At 46.7% G+C, this 25,362-nt stretch overlaps 2 protein-coding genes across 2 annotated transcripts; both read left to right on the top strand.

Moving 5' to 3' along the window:
• Nucleotides 1–12,344: 12,344 nt before the first annotated feature.
• Nucleotides 12,345–13,292, top strand: LOC116909832 (olfactory receptor 56-like). The gene has a single exon (XM_032913549.1). It carries the CDS (start codon nucleotides 12,345–12,347, stop codon nucleotides 13,290–13,292), a length of 948 nt encoding a protein of 315 aa, XP_032769440.1.
• A 1,859-nt stretch (nucleotides 13,293–15,151) lies between these two features.
• LOC116908567 lies at nucleotides 15,152–23,459 on the top strand. Its single transcript, XM_032911770.1, has 4 exons — nucleotides 15,152–15,171; nucleotides 15,589–15,679; nucleotides 22,442–22,618; nucleotides 23,208–23,459. The coding sequence occupies exons 2-4, from the start codon at nucleotides 15,613–15,615 to the stop codon at nucleotides 23,399–23,401; spliced, it is 438 nt and encodes a 145-aa protein (XP_032767661.1). The 5' UTR covers nucleotides 15,152–15,171; nucleotides 15,589–15,612; the 3' UTR covers nucleotides 23,402–23,459.
• The last annotated feature ends 1,903 nt before the right edge of the window (nucleotides 23,460–25,362 follow it).

Below are 25,362 nucleotides of genomic sequence, written 5' to 3' on the forward strand. Positions count from 1 at the left end.
TGTGAGGCTGAGGTGGAAAGGCTGAGGTGGGAGGCTGAGGTGTGAGGCTGAGGTGGAAAGGCTGAGGTGTGAGGCTGAGGTGTGAGACTGAGGTGGAAAGGCTGAGGTGTGAGGCTGAGGTGTGAGGCTGAGGTGTGAGGCTGAGGTGTGAGGCTGAGGTGGAAAGGCTAAGATAGGAAGGCTTGTTGTCTGTGACAGATCCCTTAAATCTTCAGATGGAAAAGTCAACACATTGGAAGTTTTCTAATTCTAAGGAGTCCCCATGAGGCCTGGGAATTTTCCCTGGGTGTCCCTCAGGCCCCTGATGGTTGTGAATCCCTAAGAGCTCATGAACAGCGTCTATAGGAACAGGTTCTGATTATCTGAATGTGTACTGAAGACTGCCACTATTTGTCAGAGCTGCCCACCAGGCACCACTCCGCACCATGAGCAGGGCGTGTCAGGAGAGTGATAGAGTCCTCTGGAGGAGCATCATGAACCACCATGGTGGCTTTTTACCCTGCTGGGATTTGGTCCTCCCCACCCTTAATTGAAATCTAGAAAATGATTTCATACCAATAAACAAAAATAATTATCTCCACTGTTGCCAGTCAACATAGGGGAGTTCCAAAGCTAGCACAATTCCTGAGCTCCTTAGGGATGCCATAAAGCACACACACTTTCTGGTAAAATTACAGCCATGGTTAAGTCTGACTCAACAGTCTGACAATTTGAATTTCACTTATAACTAAGTGAAAATAGTCAGTTTACTATCACTCCATGCATCATTATAACTTATATTCTATGATAATTATATTAAGAAAAAAGGTAAACACTGATCATTGACCATCTCACAGTTCAAATTTCCCCCACTTTCTGTATGTGGAAAACACAGTTTTTACCATTGTAATTATAATAAGCTTTAACACTGTATGCTGCACCATCCTTGCTTTCACTACATATGATAGGCATGGTCGGTTTTAAGGATTAATGACACGCCATGGGGTAGACCCAAGAACATGCACATACCTACGTCTCAATAGCTTGGCAGCATCTTAGACTATGCTAGTCTAAGCTACATGGAAGCTATGAGCCTGCGACTTTCTCACCTTCATTCATAACTGCTTTAGCATAAGTCCACAGAAACAAAACTGGAGGATCAAAATGTTCTCTGAACATTTTGTTAACCTGTTCTGTGACCAAATCTGAACACACACACAAAACTTAGCATGTACTATTTGGGAATTCAGGTTCCGTGAAAACCAACTACTTTGAGGTAACTCCTCCATAAACTTATGTGAATGGTCAGGACTCAGCACACTCAGCTCTCTATAGTCTATGAAAGGCTGCTCCTGATGTCCAGATCAGCACTAACCTAGCCAGCTGGAGTCAGCTGCTCCCGAGAATGTCAAATCCCCTCGGTGCTGTCGGGAAAATACTTTTGTGGATGGAGGATAAAGACTACATGTTTCCAGTCATTCATGGTTCCCAGATTCTGCATAGTCATAAAATCATGTACATATATGTGACACAAAAATGGAAGAGAAACTGTGTGGGGACAGAGCAGACTCATGGGAACGGGAGGGAGAGGATGGGAGTGTGCTCGATGTACAGTGCACGTTGTGCAAAAATGTCCTTATACAACACAGCACTGACATCTCAAAGCCTATCCCTAAAGCAAGCTATAGGGCCTGCTACTCCTTGGTTTAAATCCTGGCTCAGTCCCTTGGCCCCAAGACAGTCATGTGCTTGTCCCTGCTGCCTTGAAGCCCATGGATGTTATGATTCATATCTCATGGTTACTGATGTGGGGATGAAAACCCTACATCCACGCCTGACATATCAAGACTATGAGTGGTGACTATGTTGTTATGCTAAATAATAGTAGTCAAACTGTCAGAGGCTTAAAACACTCATTTTAAAATATCACATTTCTTCTCTTACGTATATGCACCTATATATGCATGTATGTGTGTATGTCCTTATGTGTGTGTCCTCATGTGTATATGTACACACATGCTTGCACACACATATGAAGGCCAAAGGTCAACTTCAGATAGTGTGATGGTTTGCATATGTTTGGCTCAGGGAATGGCACTATTAGAAGGTGTGGCCTTGTTGGAAGATGTGGGTCACTGTTGGGGGTGGGCTTAGAGACCCTCTTCCTACGTGCCTGGGGATGCTCAGTCTGTTCCTGGGTTCCTTCATGTGAAGATGTAGAACTCAGCTCCTCCTGCACCATGCTTGCCTGGATGCTGCCATGCTCCCACCTTGATGATAATGGACTGAACCTCTGAACCTGTAAGCCAGCCCCAATTAAATGTTGTCCTTTATAAAACTTACATTGGTCATGGTGTCTGTTCACAGTAATAAGACCCTAACTAAGACATCGTATTCCTTAGGTTCTATCCACCTTGTTTTTGAGACAGAGTCCATCCTTGGCCTAAAACACACTGACAAGACTAGGTTGGCTGGCTAGGGAACCCTAAAGAACCCCCAGTCTCTACCACTCCAATACTAGGAGTAAGCACAGATCAACAAACTCAGCTTTGTTAGGTAAATTCTAGGAGCCAAGCTCAGTCCTCAGGCTTAAAAGGCATACATTTTACCAGCTGAGCCATGTCCCCAGCTCTAAAATAGTACATTAACAAAAATACTCATTATTTTAGGAAAAAAAATACTAGAATGACCACATTTCCTATAACAATATTTAGTTGCTCACCTGGGTAAGAACATTACAGTGGGGTAACTACAGGACAACTACAGGTAACTACAGGTCTAGAACGGTTGATGCCAAAGTGGAGTGGGTCCAGTTTTAAGCAACGATGCAAATAACTAGGGACCGACAGCTGGTGTCACCCAAACAATTATGTTATGCAATGGAATGACTGCAAATAAAATCGACAGAAATTGTATTCTAAATACAATTTAGAGCCCAGAAGTGACCACCACATTTCTATCAGTCAGAAAAGTGTTAGAACCCAGATGACCACAGCATGCATAAAACATAAAGAACTTAGAAGGTAATGAGGAGGGGAGTTCATCAAATGGAGGACAGACTTGCAAAGACGCCATTTAAAATGTATGAGTGTTCAATGACTGGAGACAGGAATTGACTCCTCCTGCTCTGTTCTATGAAGCACCAAGCAGAGGATGCAAATTAAGCAAAAGCAAGCTAAACTGGACTACCAGCCATTCCGTCTACCAGTTCACTGAGTCCAGGGTGCATCCCAGAGCACTCTGTCATGGTAGCTTTAACTCTACATGTGCAGAGAACTGGGTCACATGACCTCATGGAAAACTTCATCTGATGCTTATGGATCAGAATGCTGTTAGGGTAAGCAGTGCTTCGCTAATGCAGCCCAACCTTGCAGGTACTTCCTAAGTACTGTTGGCCAAACAAAGTGTGAGATCACTTAAAGGGGACAAAAAGGCCTAGGGTGAATCTCAGTTGTTACCCTGCTTGCCTAGAACACATGAGGCCCTGGTTTTAACCCTCACCAGATAAAACTGGCATTCGTCATGAATGCCTGGAATCCTAGCACTTAGGAGGTAGAAGCAGCAGGACCTGGAGTCAAGATCATCTTTAGCTATATAGAAATTTTTGAGGCAAGCCTGGACTATATGAGACTCAGGTGGGAAAGGGAATAGCGAGAGAGAACAGCTTCAGTCCCACTGCAAGCACCTGTGTACCTGTGATGACCTCAACCTAAGGATAAGCACAGGTCTGGTGGGGCACACACAGGCCATGTGGAAGACCAGAGAGGGAATGGGCTCCATGGTGACCATTGACCTGTGCCCACATCTCAGATCTGCTGTTGGTTGTGCAGGTCACCTGGGCACTGAACTACTTAACCACCTGTGTTTTCATGTTTTAAAACAATGATTGATCTACCCGTGTCGGGCTATTGTGTAAGTGAGATAAGGTTGTGCATATCTAACACAATACTAGAGGTAAGGGAAGATGAGCTCACTTCCCATCCTAATTTCTTTCAAGTTGAGAAATAAAAACACATTAGAACAGTAAGACTTTTGAAAAGTTATAACTAGGGCTGGAGAGATGGCTTAGCAGTTAAGATCACTGACTGCTCTTCCAGAGGTCCTGAGTTCAATTCACAACCATCTGTAATGGGATCTGATGCCCTCTTCCGGTGTGTCTGGAGACAACTACAGTATACTCATATAGAAAATAAATCAATCAATCAATCAATCAATAAATAAATAAATAAATAAATAAATAAGTAAATAAATAAATAAATATTTTTGTTAAAATTATAACTGGAGTGGGGAGTGGTTGGCACATGCCTTTAATTCCAGCACACAGACAGGTAAATCTCTGAGTTAAAAGCCAGACTGGTCTACCAAGTGAGTTTCAAGGACAGTCAGGACTAAACAGAGAAACTCTGTCTCAAAAAAACATATCTACATACATACATACATGCATATATATATACATACATACATGTTATAACTGAAGCCAACTTCAGTTGACAAAAGAAAAGGATGAGGGGAAGGGAGGGAGGAAGGGAGGACTTGCATGTCTCTAATTGCTCACTGGTGAGGCAGTTTCCCCCAGACACCAAGCTGATGCTCTGTTGATGTCTTTACTTGCATCCAAGATTGCCCAAGCATTTTATGAATATATATGTGATTTAGAACAATAGCCAGAGGGCCTTGGTGCCCCTGAAGGTCCTTAACTACAACTGAGGTGTGTGTGCGTGTGCGTGCGTGTGTGTGTGTGTGTGTGTGTGTGTGTGTGTGTGTGTGTTTTCTTAGAGAAGCCTCCACTTCCCTAGAATCAAAGAGTTCTATGGCAGATTTTGACACAAGTCATTTCCAACTTGAGATCTAGCTTGTTTCCCTTTGCAGAATCACTGAATTTCCTGCTCAGAAATCAAGGAAACACTTGGGATCCTGTGGGATCTCTGGGTTTCAGATTTGGAAGACTCCACCAGCCCACGGACAGACTGGCCTCATATCTGTGCACAGGTGAGGAAAATTTCACTCTCAGAACTGACTGAGGAAGGTTAAAGAACCCAAACTTTACTTCATCTGCTCTTTTAAGGACAAATCCCTCTCTGCTGGGGTATCCTCATTTCCAGAAGCCTGGCTGTCTCAGTTCACTGGCCCGGAGCCTCTCTCTGCTTGAGTACTGAGTTGGGACCCAGAAGAACTGAGAACTATAAGCCTGTTCATCATCTTGTGTGTGTGTCTTCATAGATAGTCCATTTCTTTAGATAGTTCCACCTAGGTTTAGCTTGATCAATGTCTGCAAGTTATATGTCATGAAACATGATGTCTGTAAGTTATGTTTTATCTCCTCATTGTTGTCTCTTAACTGATAGGTAGACTATCATTCACCAATTTTGGAGATGTGAGGTTTTGGAGAGCAAATGTCAAAACAAGACCTGACTTTTGGTCAGAACCCACCACTCTGTCATCTCAGAGTCCCAACTTTCTATACCTGTGAAAGACTCTGAGTGTGGTCCTGGCTTTCAGAAGGCATAAAAGGAAAAGATATTATAGACATTGGCATCCAGAGAGACTAGACCTGAGAAATCCCAGTGCTGTGTGGCTGTGCAGCACAGAGAAAGCAACCTCTCCTCCTGGAACTGTTCCAGCCAGTGACAAAATGTCTCAGAAATTAGTGACTCTCATCATGGCCTTGACAGTCTGCAGAACAATGAAGCAAGAACCATGAACATTCCATCTGTAGGTCAGCGATCTGGGGCCCTATATCAGCTCTAGCTTCCTGGCAGTCTGACCTCATACTCAGAGGAGCCTAGAAAACCCCTGGGCTCTGCAGAGCAAAAGGCTCTGCCTGTTCGCTGTGTGTCTCTCATTCACAAATATTAATCTACCCAGTCAGATGTTTGTACCAAGCTGTTGCTTACTTGCTTAGAGCCAACTATGATTGAATTTCTAGAAGCCTGGGCTGAGGATGTTGTAGTGCTACAAATGATGGGAATCGACATTATTTAGAGGATTTCTCCTGGGCTCTAGAGATAGCTCAGTCAATAAAATATTTATCTTGCAAGCTTGGGACCCTGAGTTTTATCCCCTACAGTCCGCACAAAAAGCCAGGCATTTTGGTGTGCTTTTATCCCAGTACCCTTTCCTCCACGGATGATCTGTAGTGATCACACCCATTGCTACTACCCCTCAACATGCTAATTCATCAATAGCAGCACCCTCGAATGTTTGGGAGACTTCAAGCTCACCACAGACAAGGGGAGATCAGAAGTGGATTTACTGGGCCTCAGAACTGTGTTGAGCTGGCTAACTCTTTGTGGGGAAATCCTTGGACCATGCCTGGCTTCTTCCCCAACTGGATGCCAACAGCATCCCTCTTCCTCCTCATGAGCACCAAATTGATCTTCAGACAGGGACAAAGGACCCCAAGGGGCAAGTAACTTCTGCTCGTGAACATGTGGTTAGGGCAATCGTACTTAGGAGTTCTCTTTTTTTTTTTTTTCCAGAGCTGGGGACCGAACCCAGGGCCTTGCGCTTGCTAGGCAAGCGCTCTACCACTGAGCCATATCCCCAACCCGATACTTAGGAGTTCTCTTACTGGCTTACTTGGAAGGCTGTTGAGGTAGACTTCTAAGATACAAGATTCACTTGTTGGGTCTGAGTTGGAGCCTGAGGGTTTTCACAGCAGACAGATGATGCATAGTGCTTATCAGGAGCCCATGGTGGTCTACCTCTGCCACTGCTGCAGTGGGGTTACCCATCATTCCTGTCCAGGAAGTCTCTAACTCAGTAGATTTGGTAATGCTCTAAACTTTTTCAAAAACCTTCCAAAGACCAAACTATGTCTCCAGACCGGTCCAATGGCTGCTTTTAGGAACATAGCACAAGTGCTGGGGGTTGTGGAGCTGTGAAGATCATTTCAAAATGAAGACCACAAACTTCTAAGTCCCTTAACTTCAGGTGAGGCTGTTTCTAGCCTCTCAGTAAGCTTGTTGTGTAAATCTAAACTGCATGGGAAAATGATGAGCATCCTCCAGGACTGTGGGAAAATGATGAGCATCCCCCAGGACTGTGTGATTGAAGTCCTGAAAGTGGGGGAATCGGGCAGGTCAATCACGGAAGCTTCCCAGTGGTGGCAATCATGGAGGATGTGGACATGCTAGCAATAGCCACCACTTGCAGTAAAGCTCAATAGAATATATGGTGAGGGGAAGGGGCTCTAAGGAGTGTGAGGATTCCTTGTCCTGTGTGCAGGGGACAAATTTCACCCTCAGCTTTCATGGCTCTCCATGCAGCTTCCCAAGAGAGACACTTTGGTCTCTGAACCTCAGCCTACAGCTCTGAGTGAACATGAAAGAAGAGAAGTCAACAAGAGAGGCAGGCTCCTGATGGACAGCACAGACTGGGACGGTGTGAGGTGAGTTGTGGAGGGAAAGACAGTTCTCTTGTCTCTCAAAGTCTCAGCACCTTGTATCTCTGATGGTCAGCAGGCTTTTCTACCGGCAAATGCCTGACGTGGTTAAAATCAAGGCTACCCCTTCTGAGTGTGTGAGTGGTAGGAGGAATGAAATACAAACCCCATCATGAGATTGAATAAGATGTGAAGTGGGCCCAGAAAAACCAGAAGGAGTCTAAACCACCAAGCGAACCCTAGGCTAGATGCAGCCTATAACAGCAACCATGTGAGTCACACCCATATATCCCTTTATTCATAAATTCTCAGTGTCTGAAGTCTATTGATCCTTCTGTCCACGTGCTGGAAGAGACAAGAACAAAAAACCTCATTTCTTCTGGAACAGTATGAGAGAAAAAGAATTCCTTTGAGTAATTCTCTCTCTTACACACACACACACACACACACACACACACACACACACACACACACACACAGAGAGAGAGAGAGAGAGAGAGAGAGAGAGTCTCATTCAGATAAGTGCACAATATACATATAGGCAGGCACCCGTTACAGGCATTGAAGTGCACATGTGTTCATCAACTCTAAAATCCCACCAAGGGAAGAAAACGGTGTTGGAACCAAGGAGGAAGCACTGCTGTGTCAAGCAGGAGTGCCTTGTGCTCCCAAAGGGGATGTCGACCTCACATGACCATAACATGAGGATAGAAACAGAGATGGAGCCTCTGTGAGGGAATGTGTTTTCCTATGTACACACCATCCTATGGTCTCCCCAACATTGACCCAAATTCTATGGAGAAATATAGGAAAAATGCATAGTCCTTCACCTCAGATAATCTTCAGCCTGTATGGAGGTGTGTTCACCATACTCCACCCTGTTTCAGGACAAGAAAAAAAAAAAAAAAAAAAAACAGGGAACCCCCACATGGAATGGGGCCGCAAGCCCTTTGCAGAGAAGCATTCAGTTTTGATGTGAAATTAAGTTGCTTGTATGAAAGGAGTCACTTCCATGCTTGCTCTGGAAAAGGCACACCTCCTAGTTTCCTTCTATAATCCTGGGTAGTGTGCACAGGCACCCCACCTTACATAGGAGTATGTGTAAGCTGTGCAATGGCAACAGCATTGCAGCCAGCAGCAGCTAATGCCCGAGTGGTCAAGTCTCCTACAGACACTCCCGGGCATTCACCACTTCACGCTGTCATTGTTTGAGACTAGAGACCTGGAGTCGGTGGCGCTCGGTTAGGAAACTAGCAAGTTGTAAACATTCTTAAGCACTACACATTGTCCCAGATAAAAAGAGACATTCAGACAGTTCAGAATAAAAATATTGCACTGTGTGAGCTCCTGGGTTTTTTAGTTTGTCTCAATGGAGAGGAGGGAAGGGAAATGCTTTCCTGAAGAGATTCCCTGGGGAGTGAGGGGTGGCTATACCTGCAGGAGGCATTCTATGATGTCCTGAGAGTCTTGAGGTCAGGTTTCCACTGGCATCTAGAGGATACAGTGAGGTACTGCACTAAGTGTTCTACAACACACAGGGCATCGCTGACTGCAAAGGATTACCCAGTCATGAATGCCAGTGGTGCTGAGGCTGAGAAAGGTCGTGGCAGAATAGTTGCAAAGATCCCAGCCGCAGGTGAAGGCCAAGTTTGTTGACCGTGTTTCACATTGCTCCCAAACGGCAACGTTCTTTCCAGATATAAAATCTGACATGTTTGAGGCATAAAGCAAGTTGTGCTTACAAAATGTCAAGACTTCTTATTCTCTTTATGGGAAAGTCTTGAATGCTCCTGAAGCTTCATTTTTATTTTAGTACAGGGTCAGCAGATCAGGAGACCATTGGCAAGATGGCTTAATACTCCCAGTTCCCAACAGAGGGGACATGCCATGCTACACAGGGTCATATCTGAAAGTACCATTGTTGGTCAGGAGTCAGAGGGAGGGAGCAAAAGGTGTAGATAAATTCTTCCTGGTTTGTTATTGGTTTGAGGCAAGTTCTCATGCCTCCCAGGCTGGCCTCAAATTCACTATTGTAGACAGAGACGACCTGGAACTCCTGATCCTCCTGTCTACACCTCCCAGCTGCTGAGATTTTAGGTATATAACACCACTAGGTCTGGTTTATGTAGCACTAAAGATCAAACCCAGGGCTGGTGAGTGCTAGGCAAGCTCTCCCTCAACTGCCCTACAGCCTCTTTGACTTGTCCTGGGTTTCAGTTGGTTGGTTTTGTGTTCTCTGTAAGCATGAATGACAGGATAGGTAAGTGGTGTAGGCATGGTTCAAACGGTCTGAGCTGGCTCTGGGTGTGGGCATCAGTTCTGGTTGCCAAGACTCTCTTCTAGTATCATCTAAGATAAGAAGATAGGTGTCCCAGACTGTAACCCCTGATACTATAAAATGATGGCCTGTGAGGCGAATGCCAGCAGCAAACCACTGAACTGAGAACAGGACCCCCGTTGAAGGAATCAGAGAAAGGACTGGAAGAGCTTGAAGGGGCTTGAGACCCCATATGTACAACAATGCCAAGCAACCAGAGCTTCCAGGGACTAAGCCACTACCTAAAGACTACACATGGACTGACCCTGGGCTCTGACCTCATAGGTAGCAATGAATATCCTAGTAAGAGCACCAGTGGACGGGGAAGCCCTGGGTCCTGCTAAGACTGAACCCCCAGTGAATGTGATTATTGGAGGGAGGGCAGCAATGGGGGGAGGGTGGGGAGGGGAACACCCATAAAGAAGGGGAGCGGGAGGGGCTAGGGGAATGTTGGCCCAGAAACCGGGAAAGGGAATAACACCCGAAATGTAAATAAGAAATACTCAAGTTAATAAAAAAAATTTTTTTTAAAATGATGGGCTGTAGAATTAGAATAGAATATCAAAGGCATGTGCACAGGTCTATTATTAGGAATTAGCCCTGAGAGTCCTCATTCACTTACCTTAGTGCTGTCTGCAATCGTTGGTTGCAACGGCACTTTTTTGTGCTCTACTTCTGAGACCGGTTTCAGAGTAGACCCTGGGACCCTGAGACAGTCGAGGTCTGATCTTCTTCGAATTGTATCTGAGATCTCGCATTCCCAGCATGAGGAGTCTGGGAATGGTGAGGTTGAAGTTATAGACAGGGCCCCTTGGCAGAGCTGTAAGAGCAGAGAGCTGCTTCCTGTCCCTGTTCCTGTCTTACTGTGGGACCTTCTCCTCCTGGCTTCAGTCAGCAGTGAGATGCTGAGATTCAGGCTGGGGTCTCGTTAGCGGATCTCAACCCAGATCACCCATCAAAGCAGTCTGAGACAGGATGGTGCTATAACTCAGCAGGTAGAGTGTTTACCTAGCATGCAACAAGCCTGGGTTCCACCCCCTGCACCTCAGAAAGCCAGGCGTCAAGGTGCATGCGTATAATTTCACCTGGGCCGTGGAAGCAGGAGCATCAGAAATGTTCAAAGTTGTCCTTGGCCACATAGCAAGTTTGAGGCTGGTCTGATTTTTGTCTCAAAAAAATTTTTTTAATTAAATTTTAAAACCAGCAAGCAAGCATTCTTAGAGACTAGATCTCTGGACAAGAAACCACCACTCAGACTGCTGGGGGGGGGGATGTGAGCTATCACTTGTCACATTTGCCTCCCTCCCTGCTGTGTCCCAGAGAGCCATCTGCCAACACCAGGGTTCCCTTGTGCCCACAGCTCCTTTGTGGAACTCTAGGAGGCCCCTTTTACATTTCCTCAGGCCTCAGGCCCTCCACTTAAGTCATTGGCTGTCAGACCCTAGCAGGATAGGGTTTAAGGCATTCCCTGGAATTAAAGATGCTGGGAACATTGTTGCAATGTGCCATGGTAAAAAAAAAAAAAAGAGAGAGAGAGAGAGAGAGATTTGGGTAAAAGGAATTTACCTATAATCCTCATTGTATCAGAGCTTGGCCTGAGCTTGCCCCCTCTCCAGCCTCCAAACACTGCCTTTGGGTGGCTTGTTTCCCAGAGTAGCTTCCCTGAACTGTTCTTTGAGACTGGAGTTCACCTGAATGAATGCAGTCTGAGGATAGACGAGTTGTAGTGTCTGGTGCTCTTGGGGGGGGGGGAGCTACCACAGCTAGTTTCCCCTTACAAGGGGCCAGTGCATTTATATTTTCAGAGCCCGGTGGGCATCAGAATGTGACAGGGGCTCTGACTGCCAAGATAAAACTCATTTATGAAATTATTGAAGATGAGAAAGCAATTGTATGAAGATGGCCACATAGTGTCAAAGACCCATATAAAGCAGTATCTGCACCAGGGCACAAAAACCCAAATGTGAGTCTCCTGGTGGCCAGGACCACAAAGGAAAGGTGGAGCTGGGCAGGCAGCTTTGGCAGAGGACAAAATGCCCTTTCTCAGGTACACCCACAGCTCTCGCTCGTAAGAAAAAAATGAATCCCACAAACCCTCACATCAGCAAGAACGTTGAACCATATAATTCAAAGGGATATAGATCTAGCCCTCCAGTCAGTCAGAGGTCTGTGAAAAAGAAAGAAAAAAAAAACTTCCCTTTGTGCGTTTGTTTGCTTAGAACTGAAAATATCAATAACAATGTGTATTTCAGTAATGGGGTGGGAGGGGTGTGTTGTGATGAGCTGGGGGTTTTCCTGGTTTGCTCTGTGGAATGGGAGGTTGAGCTGTTAGTCTTTGGCCTTCCTTCTTGCACAGCACACATTCAGAGTAGCGTGTTTCCCTCTGAACACTGCTTCACTACAGGCTGTGGTTCCCAATAGTGGTTTTCCTATGAAATAATGACCCAGAAATACCAGCAAGTACATTAATGACAAAGTATATCTGGTACTCTCTGGCTCCCTGGGTGGCCCCTTGGCCTCCATGGGTGTTCTCTTCTTACCTCAACTCTTCTCTCTCTCTCTCTCTCTCTCTCTCTCTCTCTCTCTCTCTCTCTCTCTCTCTCTCTCCCCTCCCCCCTGACTGGTGAACTGGTTCTTTCTCCCAACAGTGCAGCTCAGCAGGAGATGAGCACCGAGCCCTGGAACCACTCCATCACTGGCTTTGTGCTGACGAGCCTTTTTGACAACAGCCAGACACACCTGTTCCTGTTCAGCATGGTGGTGTTGGTCTACATCCTTGCTATGGTGGGCAACACGGCCATGGTCCTTTTGATTTGGATGGACCCCCGACTCCACACCCCCATGTACTTCCTCCTCAGCCAGTTGTCCTTTCTGGACATCTTCTTTACCTCAGTCACTGTCCCCAAGATGATGGTAGGCTTTCTCTTTGGTTGGACAAGCATCTCTTTCGGAGGCTGTGGGGCACAGATGTTTTTCTTCATGTTCCTGGGGGCTGCAGAGTGCCTCCTGCTGGCCCTCATGGCTTACGATCGTTATGTGGCTATCTGCAACCCTCTGCGCTACCCAGTGCTCATGAGCGGCCGGGTGTGCCTGCTCATGGTCGTGGCGTCCTGGTTGGGAGGATCCCTCAACGCCTCCATTCAGACTTCTCTGACCCTTCAGTTCCCCTACTGTGGATCACGGAAGATCTCCCACTTCTTCTGTGAGGTGCCCTCGCTGCTGATGCTGGCCTGTGCAGACACCGAAGCCTATGAGCAGGTACTGTTTGTGACAGGCGTGGTGGTCCTCCTGGTGCCCATTACATTCATTACTGCCTCTTATGCCCTCATCCTGGCTGCTGTGCTCCGAATGCACTCTGCGGAGGGGCGTCAGAAGGCCCTGGCCACATGCTCCTCTCACCTGACAGTCGTCAATCTCTTCTATGGGCCCCTTGTCTACACCTACATGTTACCTGCTTCCTATCACTCACCAGGCCAAGACGACGTAGTATCCGTCTTTTACACCGTTCTCACACCCATGCTTAACCCTGTCATTTACAGCCTCAGGAACAAGGAAGTTACAGGGGCAATGAAGAAAGCAGTGGGGAGGTGTAGAGTCAGTAGGAATGCCTGAGACCTGAGAGGACTGAGAGACAAGCACCTCAGCTCTCCACAGCATCATATATATGCGTTGAATTCTAAGGCAAGTAGGAGGGCCTCTACCTCAGTAACTTCAGGACCCAATCCTGGGACTCCTCTACAAGCCAGGAAGCCAACTCCCAAATTCATGTGCAGAGAAGTGAAAGAAGAAGCCATCGCTCCTCCCCCCTGCACCCCCAGTTACTGCTTTCTTTCTTCAGACAGTGTCTACACTGCCTCCCCTCCTCCTCAGCAAACACCAGCCTTCTCTGTGGACCATAGCAGTAATCCATCCCCTCTGAGAGCTTCCCCTCCAGTCCCAGTAAAAGCCAAGGACCCACAAACTCCTTCATCCCTGGCTACTTCCTCAAACTTCCCTATCAACACCCTTTCTAACACAGCTTTCTAACACCCCACCATCCTCCCCTCATCCTATTTGTGGATTTGAAGTTTCTTTTTCCCCCATTAGAGTGTACAGAAAACAGACAGAGAATTTGCTTCTTTAATGCCGCACTTTCAGCTTCTAGGTGGGAATCCGGAACCTGTGATCAGTAACAAGTACTGGATAAATAAAAACTACAAAGAACATTTCCTTAACTGATCTCAGTACTGCTGGTCCAGCTTCTTGGAATTTGTTCCCGCCTTGGCTATGATTACACATCCCTAATTCTCCCCCTCTCCTGTGAAATGATAAAGGTCTCTAAAGCCTGAGGCTAGCCCTTTCTCTTCACACACACACACACACACACACACACACACAAGCGCAAGCGCGCGCGAGGTTTAAGGCATGTCTTTAGTCATCACCTGACTACATACATACATACATACATACATACATACATACATACATATATACATACATACAGGTTGGCCAGACTTCCCAACCCCCTCTCTCAGCACACACCATCTGTAACACCACACACCCACCGAGTATTTCAGAAGCGTTTCAAATTCATCCTTCCACAAAGTCCCTGTGAAGCCTGGCCACTGGGTCTCATCTGATATACCATGCTTACCCACCCTCCTCCCCACCATCCTCCCCACCCTCCTCGTCAGAGAACTCTCACTACAGGTGGAGGCTGCTCCCCACTATGATTGATCAACCCTTGGGCTTCCTAAAGTTTCTGATAGCTTAATTACGACCATATATCATAGCAGAGCACAAGAACTCATCCTTCATTTTGGCTAAAGAATGTCCCATGTGTATATATGGCACCTTTTCTTTATCTATTCTTCCGTTGATGGAAAAGCAAAGATTCAACAATGGAGTCAGCAGGTGAGCAGAGCTATTCTGGTACCTTTAAGATCTGTTACTAACAACATGCTCACAGCCAAGGCACAGTGCTAGGGTCTGGCAGTCACATGCCCACACAAAACACACACATACAGCCTTCCAAAAAATGATAGTGACAGACAGGGTGGCATTAGAAAATGCCCTGAAATGAAGGGTTGCTGCTCTCCATGCCTCGCTCACAGGAGGGCGTTGTGGGTAAGGAATAAGCATCAGTTGAAAGTACATGGGTACTTCTCGTCAGAGGGTCTTCCAGACAGTAGCGAAGGCAGAAGCCACAAGAAGACACCTTTAACCGGGGAGTGAGGGGTGGGGAAAAACAGAAGCCCCGAGTGTTCAGGTCTCTAGTTTCTCAGACCTGCAGAAAACTGCTGCCAAGATATCTCTAATCCCTTGAGAGCTAAATCGCACTTGGGAGGCAGTGAAATCTCATTGGCCAAGACTCCGAGAGGGTGGGACGAGTGTAAGATGCAGACCAATGACAACAGGTGATGACCTGGAGGCCCCTCCCCTCTGCACCACACGCTTGCGCAATGCAGTTTGGCCTACTTTAGAAAGAGCAGCGCTTCAGATCCTAGCTCCGGTACTGGTTCTTGGTTTTACCCTGGCCACCCAGCCTTCCCAGTTCATCCAGAAGACATGATGTTCATCCAAATGAACCTCTTAAACTGCCCTCGCCCACCCATTACAGTTTAGCCTTATAAAAAGGAGAAAAATTGGCCAAAGTTCCCTTCAGGCCTTGTAAGTCTAGGTGGTTTCTTAGTCCCGCCCCTCCTCACCCCCAGAGTCCCCTAGAGCCAGGCTGTCACCAGGACCCACTCAGCCCCTGAGCCCAAGGGCTTGCTTGCTATATCCAGCTTACGACACTTAGAGTCCTGGTTCCAGTTGTGAGGAGCTTCAGACTGGGAGGCAATGCTGCCCACGTGGGAGAGGAGGTGAACCATGGTGACCGAGCCTTATTGCTTTGTGTAAACTCCACCTGACCATGCTCTCTCCACAGAGACGGGATCTAATAGTCTGGACCATGCATCCTGCCACCCCGAGCAGGCTTCTCTTGGCCTGTAGCCTCGCCTTCATGCCCTTCTCTACAGGTGAGAGTAGAATGGGGGCCATTCTGTCCCCGCCCACCCGCCCAGCCCATCCCATCCCATCCCAGCTTCCCTTTCTCTTCTGAATCCCTTCCCCTGAATTCTCTTTTGCGTTCTCTACACTACCATCTTGTATTCCCACATCTCCACCTTTTACGCCATTCCCCAACAGCTGTGACCTCACAATCGGAAAGCGTCGCCCCCTTCAGTGGCACCTCTCTTGCACTGTGCTCTCTGCCTGGCACCTACAGTGAACCGGCACACATGATTTCTGCCTGCAGATCGGGTGCAGTCCACTCGACAGTGCTATGGACTGGACAGAGTCATAAGCGTCCCCTCCTGACCCCCTGACTTCAGGGGAACAGCTGGGCCTATCTGCATCCTGTGTCCCTACTAGAGAGTTAGGAATGTGATTTCAGCCCCTTGGGATTGTGGGGCATGCATGAGCTCAGACTAACACGACGACACTGTCCACTCGCTAAGGTCTCGGAACTTTTCACTTCTTTCCTAGAAGGGCCTTCATGTTGAAAGAAGGTGATGTGTTCCGCAGACTAAGGTGCAAGGCTTCCGGTAAGGTGCCTCTGCCTCTTTCCTGTTTGCCCTGAGTGCTGGGTGCCCTGTGTAAGCAGCCGCTAGCGTGCATCCTAGCAGCAGGGGCTCTTGTTTCGGCTTTGAGGCCTCTTTGTGTAGTTAGTGAAGCATGGTCACTTTATGTGTTTTTGTTGTTATCGTTGAGATGAGGTCTCCTTCTGTAACCCAGGCTGGTTTCAATCATAGAGAAATCCCTCTGCCTCTTCATCCCACATGCTGGAATCACAGATCTGAGCCATATTTATTTTTAAAGCAAGTTCTCTCTCTCTCTCTCTCTCTCTCTCTCTCTCTCTCTCTCTCTCTCTCTCTCTCTCTGTGTGTGTGTGTGTGTGCGCGCGCGCGCGTGCGTGCATACACACACACACACACACACACACACACATATTGAATCTAGGACCTCTTATATGTCAAACAACCGCTGAGCCACCCCTAGCTCCTGTGGGGAACTGAGGAAGCCTTGGGTAGGTGTGTGAAGAACAGATTTAGTCCCAAGTGAGTGTGTATTATTGGCATGGGTTTGACCTCAGACTGATGGGAAAATTGGCAGCACCTTTCTTCCTCATCCAGAGGGAAGGCACTGACGTCAGCGCACATATTGACAGTGTGTACAAAAACTGACAACTGCAGCTTCCTCCTCCCATATGCTTGCATCCAGAGACAGCACCCCTACAGAGACCTCTTAGGGAGTCTGGCTGCCTCCTCCCCTCTGTGCTATAAGTAATAATGTCGAGCTTCTGGACTGCTGCAAGGTTGATGTGGCTCCATCAAGGCGCCCTGACTCCAGCTTCTCTGTACTTGTGTCTGGGTGTCTGGGTGTCTGTCCCTTCCCTCGTTCCCTTGCTCTAGACAGTCAAGGCATCAAGTCATGTGAGACACCAGAACCCCGCCTCCTGAACATTTGGCCATTTTCCCCTTGCTAGCAGATCCTTCTAAGCTAACCACAGTCACTCGGCCCACTAGTTCAGTGGTCAGGGGCCTATGCATGGCCTCATCATTTCCACTTTCCACACAATATGGTGGGGAAAAGCTATTTCCACAAAGTCATTTCTTTGACAGGTAAAGGGAGAGACGACTGGACCTGCATGCACCAGCCACCCCTTCTTTCCACTAACAGACCCATTGTCACAGTAGGAAGCAGCCGTCAGGAAGAGTTTGTGAAGGGTCGATTTAGGGTGTCGCTGTGAACCAAAGATCAGCGTAATCAGATCAGTGTTAGCAGAGATTTAGGGCAAAGCCTGCATCTCTGGCAGCCCCAGTAGGCTCAGCCTCCTGCCCCTCTGCTCCAATCAAAGGAGCAAGTCATAGCAAAAAGCAGTTTTGATGCAGCCACACTGGGAAAGGAAAAAACAAAGGGGTCTGTCCAGTTACCCCATATCCATCTACCAGGACAGTGGTAAGAGTTTACATCTAAAGAAAGGAGGAGGAATTGGGGCAAACAGGGCTTGGAGTCTATGTAAGTCAGCAGTCCTGACCGAGATGTGAAGTGGCCCTTCATTGTCTCAGGTCTGGTCCTGCACAGCAGCCCGAAGGTGGCATCCTTGAGGTGACTGACCAGTTCTGCAGCCTTGCCTCCCTGGATCAACACCCTCGTGTGTCCTGCAGTTTTGCTTTGTGGGAATCGAGTGGGGCTTGGGGACAGTTAGGGACTTATCTCTCTGCCTTCAGGGCAAGTAAAGGAGACAGACAGAAGGAAGGCAGAGAGCCCAGATTTCCACCCCATGCTTATTTTCTTCATGAGCTCTCTTAGGAGTCATCCCATTTTAGCAAAGGCAGCTTTTAACGCCTATTACAGCTGCATGTAAAATCCTAGCTGTTCCCTGCTTTAAAGGTTTCCTTGTATATAGTCATTGTATACAGACATTTTCATATATGCGTGCATTGTATATACTTCTATGGTATATAAAGACAATGTATGTATTCGTTGTGCTTACTTCTATGCTGTATATAAGGACATTTGCATACATTGTACACATCATAATTCTGTTATGTAAGGACATTTGTATGCATACATTGTACATATTCATTGTACATCTATGCTATGTAAGGGCATTTTCATACACACATATGTTGTATACATCATACTTCTATGCTATATAAGGGCATTTTCTACATACATACACACACCATATACATCATATTTACACCTTTGCTGTACCCAAGCATTTTCACATGCACACATATGTTTTAGTATTTTTGATTCTTTCACATCATATGTACAGACAAGATTTTATATATCTATATAAGGTAGGTACCACACACTAGAGGAACATATCATTTGTCTTCCTGAGACTGTCTTAGCTCCTTTGATTTTGTTACTCCACTTACCTCCATTTTCCTACAAATAATGTAACTTCTTATGGCTGAAAAAGTCCACATTTTTTTATTTGTTCTGTTGTTGAACACCTAGGTTGACTCCATAAGGTAGCTGTTGTGAATAATACCCATCTTTTTGTTAATCTTTCTCCCCTCCTGCTTCCTGTGAACAGATGGTAGGAAATCACTTTGTTTTCAGGGGAAGAAAAGTCCTAGAAGATGAAACACGCGGGTTGTTATCCCAGTGCACTCTCAAAGCCTCTTGGCCTTTCCCGCTCTGTCAGGTCTTGCCTCACCCATGGCCCAAAGCCATCCTCACTGAGGGTTTCCTGTCAAGGCTCATCTGTGGTAACAAGAGGCAGGAAGGGTGTTGTCTTTTTTGTACAAATATCCCTGTGTGCTCAGCATCTCAACAGAGCCCAAACCAAAACCCAAACTTTAAAAAGAAGCAAGCATTTAATATAATAATTGGTTGATGGTAGTGTGACATGTGCATTTGGCTGAGGGAGCAGAGACACTGCTACCAATTGATCTGCACAACACATTGAATGGTTCCATTTCCGGGTCAGGCACCAATGCTTTGAGAGCCAGCATCCGTCCCAGAAAAAGGCTAATAGGGACAGCTTCAAAGGGATGGGGAAGAAATGATACATGCTCTTGTGTTTCACAGAAGCAGGATAGGAGGTGACCACTTATGTTCTCAGGTATGCTCCTCAAAGGTGCCTTTGTGGGTGTGTTTTTCAGAGATGTTTTCTTGAATATTTGCTACGTTAGACCTTTTTTAAAAATGTGTATGGGTATTCTGTCTACGTGCATGTCTTCATACTATATGCATGCAAGACCAGAAGAAGGCAAAAGACCCCCTGGAACTGGAGTTACCAACAATTGTGAGACACAACATGGGTGCTGGGCATCAAGCGGAGGTCCTCTGAAAGAACAGTGGGTGCTCATAACCACTGAGCCATTTCTTCAGCCAAAAAAGGCCCCTTTCCCACCAAGAGCAAAATTCTATAATCCTTATTCCCCTTTCTCCCATTTTAATTAATCGTGCTTATAGCCTTTAAAATAAATAATAGATGGTTAAAAGTCCTCTCTCCACCCCAGGTCGGCTTCTGATGACATCACTGCTATACCTTCAGATGTATTTTTCCAGGGGTAGACACTTACTGAAAACCTACACTAGCTTCTCCTCTCCTTCCTGGGCAGAATTGTACACCAAGTGGGCAGTATCTTGCCCACACCCATCAAAAGCATGTCCCTGGAGCTTCCTCTCTCAGTGCCTGTAATGCTACCTCTGCTTACCTCCTGCCTCCTAGCTCAGCCTCCCTGTGGGGACATAATCCTCTCCAGCCACTCACCCTCACAGACAGCTGCAATAAGAGAGCTGAGGTGAACAACATTTACAGAGCAGAAAGTGCGTAGGTACTGCTGGGCTTAGGTACTGCTGGATTTGGCAGTTGATACCTGTCTCACCTAGGTTTTCCAGTACTGTGAAGAGACACCATGACCAAAGCAACGCTTTATAAATGAGAACATTTCATTGGGACTGGCTTACAGTTTCAGAGGTTCAGTTCATCGTCATCGTGGCAGGAGCAGCTGAGAGTTCTACATCCCAATCAAAAGTCAGCCAGGAGGAGATCAGCATCCTCAGGCAGCTCATAGGAAGTTCTCTTCCACAGTGTGTAGAGCCTAAGCATAGGAAGAGACCTCCAGTGCCCACCCCCAACACTGACACACTTCCTCCAATAAGGCCACACCTCCAAAGAGTACCACTCCCTATGGGCCAAGTACATTCAAACCACCACAGTACCTATGATAAATTGATTCTACATCATCAAATTCTCCCCCCAAAAGTAATGCTAAGGTCTTGTTGGCTTTTGATGTTTGGGGTCTGTCTGTCTGTCTGTCTGTCCACTTATCAGTTTGTTTTTAAACAGAGTCTATGTTACCCAGCCTGCCTTGAAGTTGCTTCAAATAACTCTCGTCCCTTAACAAGTAGTCCCAATACGACCACCAGAGTTAAATGCTGCTGCGAGCTGTCATTCACCGTTAACTTCTGTTCATTTGTGCATTCCACCAGGATTGGTATACACAGAGGTTATAGCTTTGCGAGCCTGCAGCACTCCCAGGACACACATTTTAATTATATTTCATTTTGATTTTAATCAAAATAGTCACATTAGATGTAGTAGAGAGGTAATGAAAATTCACAGGAGATAGAAGGAAGAGAAATTTCCATATTTGGGGAGTTCTGTGAAGTCTCTTCACTGTTAATGGTTGGCATTCTTTTTGAGATGTTTTTCTCAGATTTTTATTGCTATGGTTATGAAGCTTTTGTGTTTTTATAAATTGTTTCTCTCTTTAGTTCTCCTTTTCTCTTTGTCTCTGTTTTTTTTTTATTTTAATTGCTTCAGACTGGGCTCCATCCATACTCTAGAGGGAAACAAGGCTAGGCTCACCCTGGGTGTCTAAGGATTTCAGTGCCTGGAGCATTCAGGCATCTAAGGGTCCCGCTGCATTAGCTCCTGCTTCTGCCCAAATTGGAGAGGTATAGACCCTCCCATCAGCTGGTCCAGGGCAATGTGGGCAGTAATTGAAAAGCACACATTAAGCAGAATTATTAAAATATTTTGCCTCATGTGTGTATGTGTATATACATACATATATAGTATATATGTGTATATACATATATAATATACATATATAGTATATATATTATCCTTCAGAAAAACAAAGGCCCCAGTATTTTCACATTTACCATAGTTCCTTGCCAGGGAACAAAGCTCTGAGGTATCCACATCTGCCGCCCAGCCCATGTCTTCTCCCTACATGACCTTCTTCACTGTGGCCCAATCCTCAAGGCCACCTGCCCATTCCTCCTCGAGTTATATGGGCAGTCTTCATTCTTTCTAAACATGAAATCCCAGAACTCTTGGTATGCAAGAAAGGTCAGGAGACAGTGTGGAGGCTCCAGTGGGCATACCCTTATGGTTTTCTTGCCTCAGCTCATGGGGACACAGAGCCGTGGAGAGGTAGCACTCCTGAGGAAGGTGGCCAAGAGCACTTCTGCAGACAGCCCTGGCTCTCCCTCTCTCCTTACCCTTCCTTCACCATCTCAGCTTCTCCATTCCTAGCTCCTATCACTCTCTCCTCTGCCAAGAACCTCTCTCTAGAGTAGCCAAGCCCTGTCATAACCCATGACGGCTGTGGAGGCATGAGGGAGACACAGATTTGCTGCCTGACAATTAAGAAGAGATTATGAATCCCCAGAGGCAGAGGATGCAGGAAAAACAGGCTCTACCTTATCACTTGGAGCCCATTCTGAGGTCATCCTGTGCTTCCAAGGCCAAATCCTTCCTGCAAGTGTTTGGAACTAAACCGCCTCTGCGACTGCACTCACAACATGGCCTTTTTTTTTTTTTTTTTCTTTTCTTTTTTTTCGGAGCTGGGGACCAGACAGGGCCTTCGCATGCTAGGCAAGCGCTCTACCACTGAGCTAAATCCCCAACCCCACAACATGGCCTTTCATTGAGGGCTTCCCTGAGCCCTTGCACTGCAGGCCTCCCTGAACTCTCTGACACACTCATTTCTCTCTGTAACATTAGTGTTGCAGATGTAGTGCCTTCCCTGTCAGAGAGCATGTTCCTCGAAGGCTGGGGACTATGTACTGTGATTCTAGTATAACTGGGCAGAATTAGAAAGTGTCACTTGAGGATAGCAAGGGTGGAGCAGAAGAGAGGCTGAGGGCGAAGGACCACTCCACTAATCTGTGGCTCTTTGGGCATATGTATTTCTCTCACCTGTGACCAGTGGCCAGCCAGTTTTCTGTCTTGTCTTGTCCTCCCCTGCTACCCCTGACAGACTCCTGGGAAATTACATTGAACGAGCTAGAGGAGAAGGACGTGGATGAATTCAGCTCCAGTGGTCTCAAGTGTCCCACATGCTTCTCTATGAAGGGGAGAGAGTGCAGACCAACTCTCAAGTGGTGCTCAACGGACAAGATAAATTGTGTGGAGTTCTCCGGCATCGTAAACACAGGTGCCTGAAAGAATGGACCCAAAAGCACGTTGAAAGGCATAGAACATAGTCACAGGTGATAACTCTGGGAGCTGTGGCTGTTATAATAGGCAGCTCAAGCCAAGAACAAGAGGTGATATCTTCATGAGCCTAAAACACGTGGCTGGCTGCAGCACAGGTCTGCACAGCTCCCAGCAGCAGCAGCAGCAGCAGCAGCAGCAGCAGCAGAAGCAGAAGCAGAAGCAGCAGAAGCAGCAGCACACAGGATGCTCCCAGCACAGCACAGGTGTCTGCCCACCACTGCCACACAATGTCAGTCAAAACACTACAGCGTCCCAGTGCTAGCGGGTCACTACAGGATGGCAAGGGGACTGTCCACTGATGTGTAGAAGACATACCAGTACTTGACTGACATAGCTTGGGGGAAATTTAGGGATTGGAAGACCCTGTGGTAGGAGAAAAACATCCCGACCATTGCCTGACTTAGGCCTAGAGAGCAGAATGAGTCCTGTGAGAAGGCAGCTGGTCTGCCACCATCTACAGACCGGTCTGTGTGGGTCAAAGTGGGATCTAAGGCCAGGGAGGGAAGTGTCATGTGTTTTTCCCACAGGTGTCGACAACATACCCATTCAGATGATGAAATGCATAACCGTAGAGCAGTGCAAGGACACAGTGACCACTTATATGGGTTTTTCCATCAGTAACAAAAGTGAAATCTGTAAGTCAGCCGTCAGAAATGGGGCCAGAGTCAGAGCCCCGACCCCCATCTTCCTTATTCTCTTCCTGAAGAAACTGCTTCACTGAGCAGCCGTGGAGGCTCAGCCACCATCCCCGAAGAATTAAAGTTGCAGTTTCTGTTTGTTGATTGCACTGATTGTCAATTTTGATACAAGTGTATTCAGTTACCTCCTTAAGGGCTCTCCAGAGCCTTGTGCATCCCCAGCCACGCAGGGAAGGAAGGGAACAGCACCCTCACATGGCTTCCTGGGGACTGATGAACAAGCAAGCATCCGTTCATTCACGGAAAATGGGTCACTGATGGCAAACCAAAGGAATGGTTCTGCCCATGCCTGATTTAGTAAGTCAGTGAGTTTGGGGTGTTGTTTATGGAATGTGAGGGTGTCAGCAGTGGCATTACCATCTCCAACAAGACAACCTCCAGCCTGGGTAACAGCTCAGAAAAGTTGCATCCCAAGAGCTCCCTGCCCAACTGGCTGATGGTCCCACCAGTCTCCCCCTCCCCAGAAGCTGCAGAACCTTGAGAGGCCCAGTCGATCTTGTAACTTTTTGAGTTTCCTGGGTCTAATGAGCCTCCTTCCTCCCTTCCTAGGAAAATGCTTTAGAGTAGCAGAGGGCAGTGACCATCAGAAAGCATGTATTTCTGATGGCCTTAGGAACTGACACGTTGCTCAGGAGCAAAACTATAGTTATGAAGTAACAACAAAAGTAAATTTGTGGCTTGGAGTTCCTAGGACATTGAGAAATGTGTGTTTTCTGATGGTCACAACCCATGGGTCGAGAACCGCCATTTTAGAGGAAACAGCTACAGCGGGGCCAAAGCCAGGTCTTTAAGGTTTCTGAGCATTCAGAACAAATTAGATGTAATCACAAACATGATTAGAAACCGGTGTAAGAAGTATGAATGAACAAGGCTCTCCCCACTAACCCTGGATCCGGCTTAGACACTGGGTGGAAGTGGAAGACTATGGCTATGACCAGGGAAAGGCTGAGCTAAGCCAGTGGGTAAATGTGAGGTCTGTGCTATGTCACCTGGGAATGGTTGGGACACAGAGATGAAGATGTGAAGAGATTACATGTCTGAGGTTCCCAGCAGGGGCTGGGCCAAGAAAAAGAAGGCAAACATATGATTGGTGTTTGATGCTCCGTGGAGGTGCTGCCCAGTGTTAGGCACAGTGGAGGTCCCTGAGCTGAGCGTGGAGTTGATGTGCAATGGAAAGCTGTCAGCTGCTCTTCATTTAACTGGAGAGAGAGCCTGACAGAAGTGTCTCTAGATAATGGAGTCTCTTCAGATCTCTTCTTCTAATCATTAGGATAGCCAGGGAACCTGATGCTGGACCACTCATCCCAGGCCAAGTACCAGAAACTCTGGATGGATTTCTCTGAAGCAAGCTTTGCCACGACCACCATCTCTCTTTCCGAAATCTGCTTGTTTTAATCACACACGCACACAGCCCCAACCTATGTGAGTCTTCCTGTCAGTTGCTTTGGTCTTTTTTTTTTTTTAATCTCACATGATCTTGCTAAGTAATAGAATTTGTCGAAGGTGAAACTTTCCATAGGACAAATAGTAATGACTTTACACATCCTTCTAAAAAGTTACTTGTGGTGTGACCGCAGTGTCCTAGAAGACCACGAGAGGGTGCAGCGGGAGTTGGATCCCTGCAGCTGGAGGTGCTTACAGCTAAATCAGGGCCTCAGCAGGAGCCATCAAGTGCTTTTAAAGCCAAGCTACCTCTCCAGTATAGTACTGTTCCCAACATTGTTGCTTACAAGGGATACCTAGTGAACCCAGGAATCAGTGTCCTTAACTGGATCAATCAGCTCTGAAACGGATACACTTCTGATTCAAAGTCAGATCGCAAATCATCACCACCAGCTTTCAATCTACCATGACAACACAACCCCATAATTAGCCATAAATCAGAATGACCCCAAAGACCCATTACAGAATCTACAGCCACTCGGTGGAGAACATTATGGAGCATACCTACAGACTGTATCCCTAGTTAGATCAGATTAGGTGA

This window comes from Rattus rattus, chromosome 9, assembly GCF_011064425.1.
Source record: "Rattus rattus isolate New Zealand chromosome 9, Rrattus_CSIRO_v1, whole genome shotgun sequence".
Lineage (NCBI taxonomy): Eukaryota > Metazoa > Chordata > Mammalia > Rodentia > Muridae > Rattus > Rattus rattus.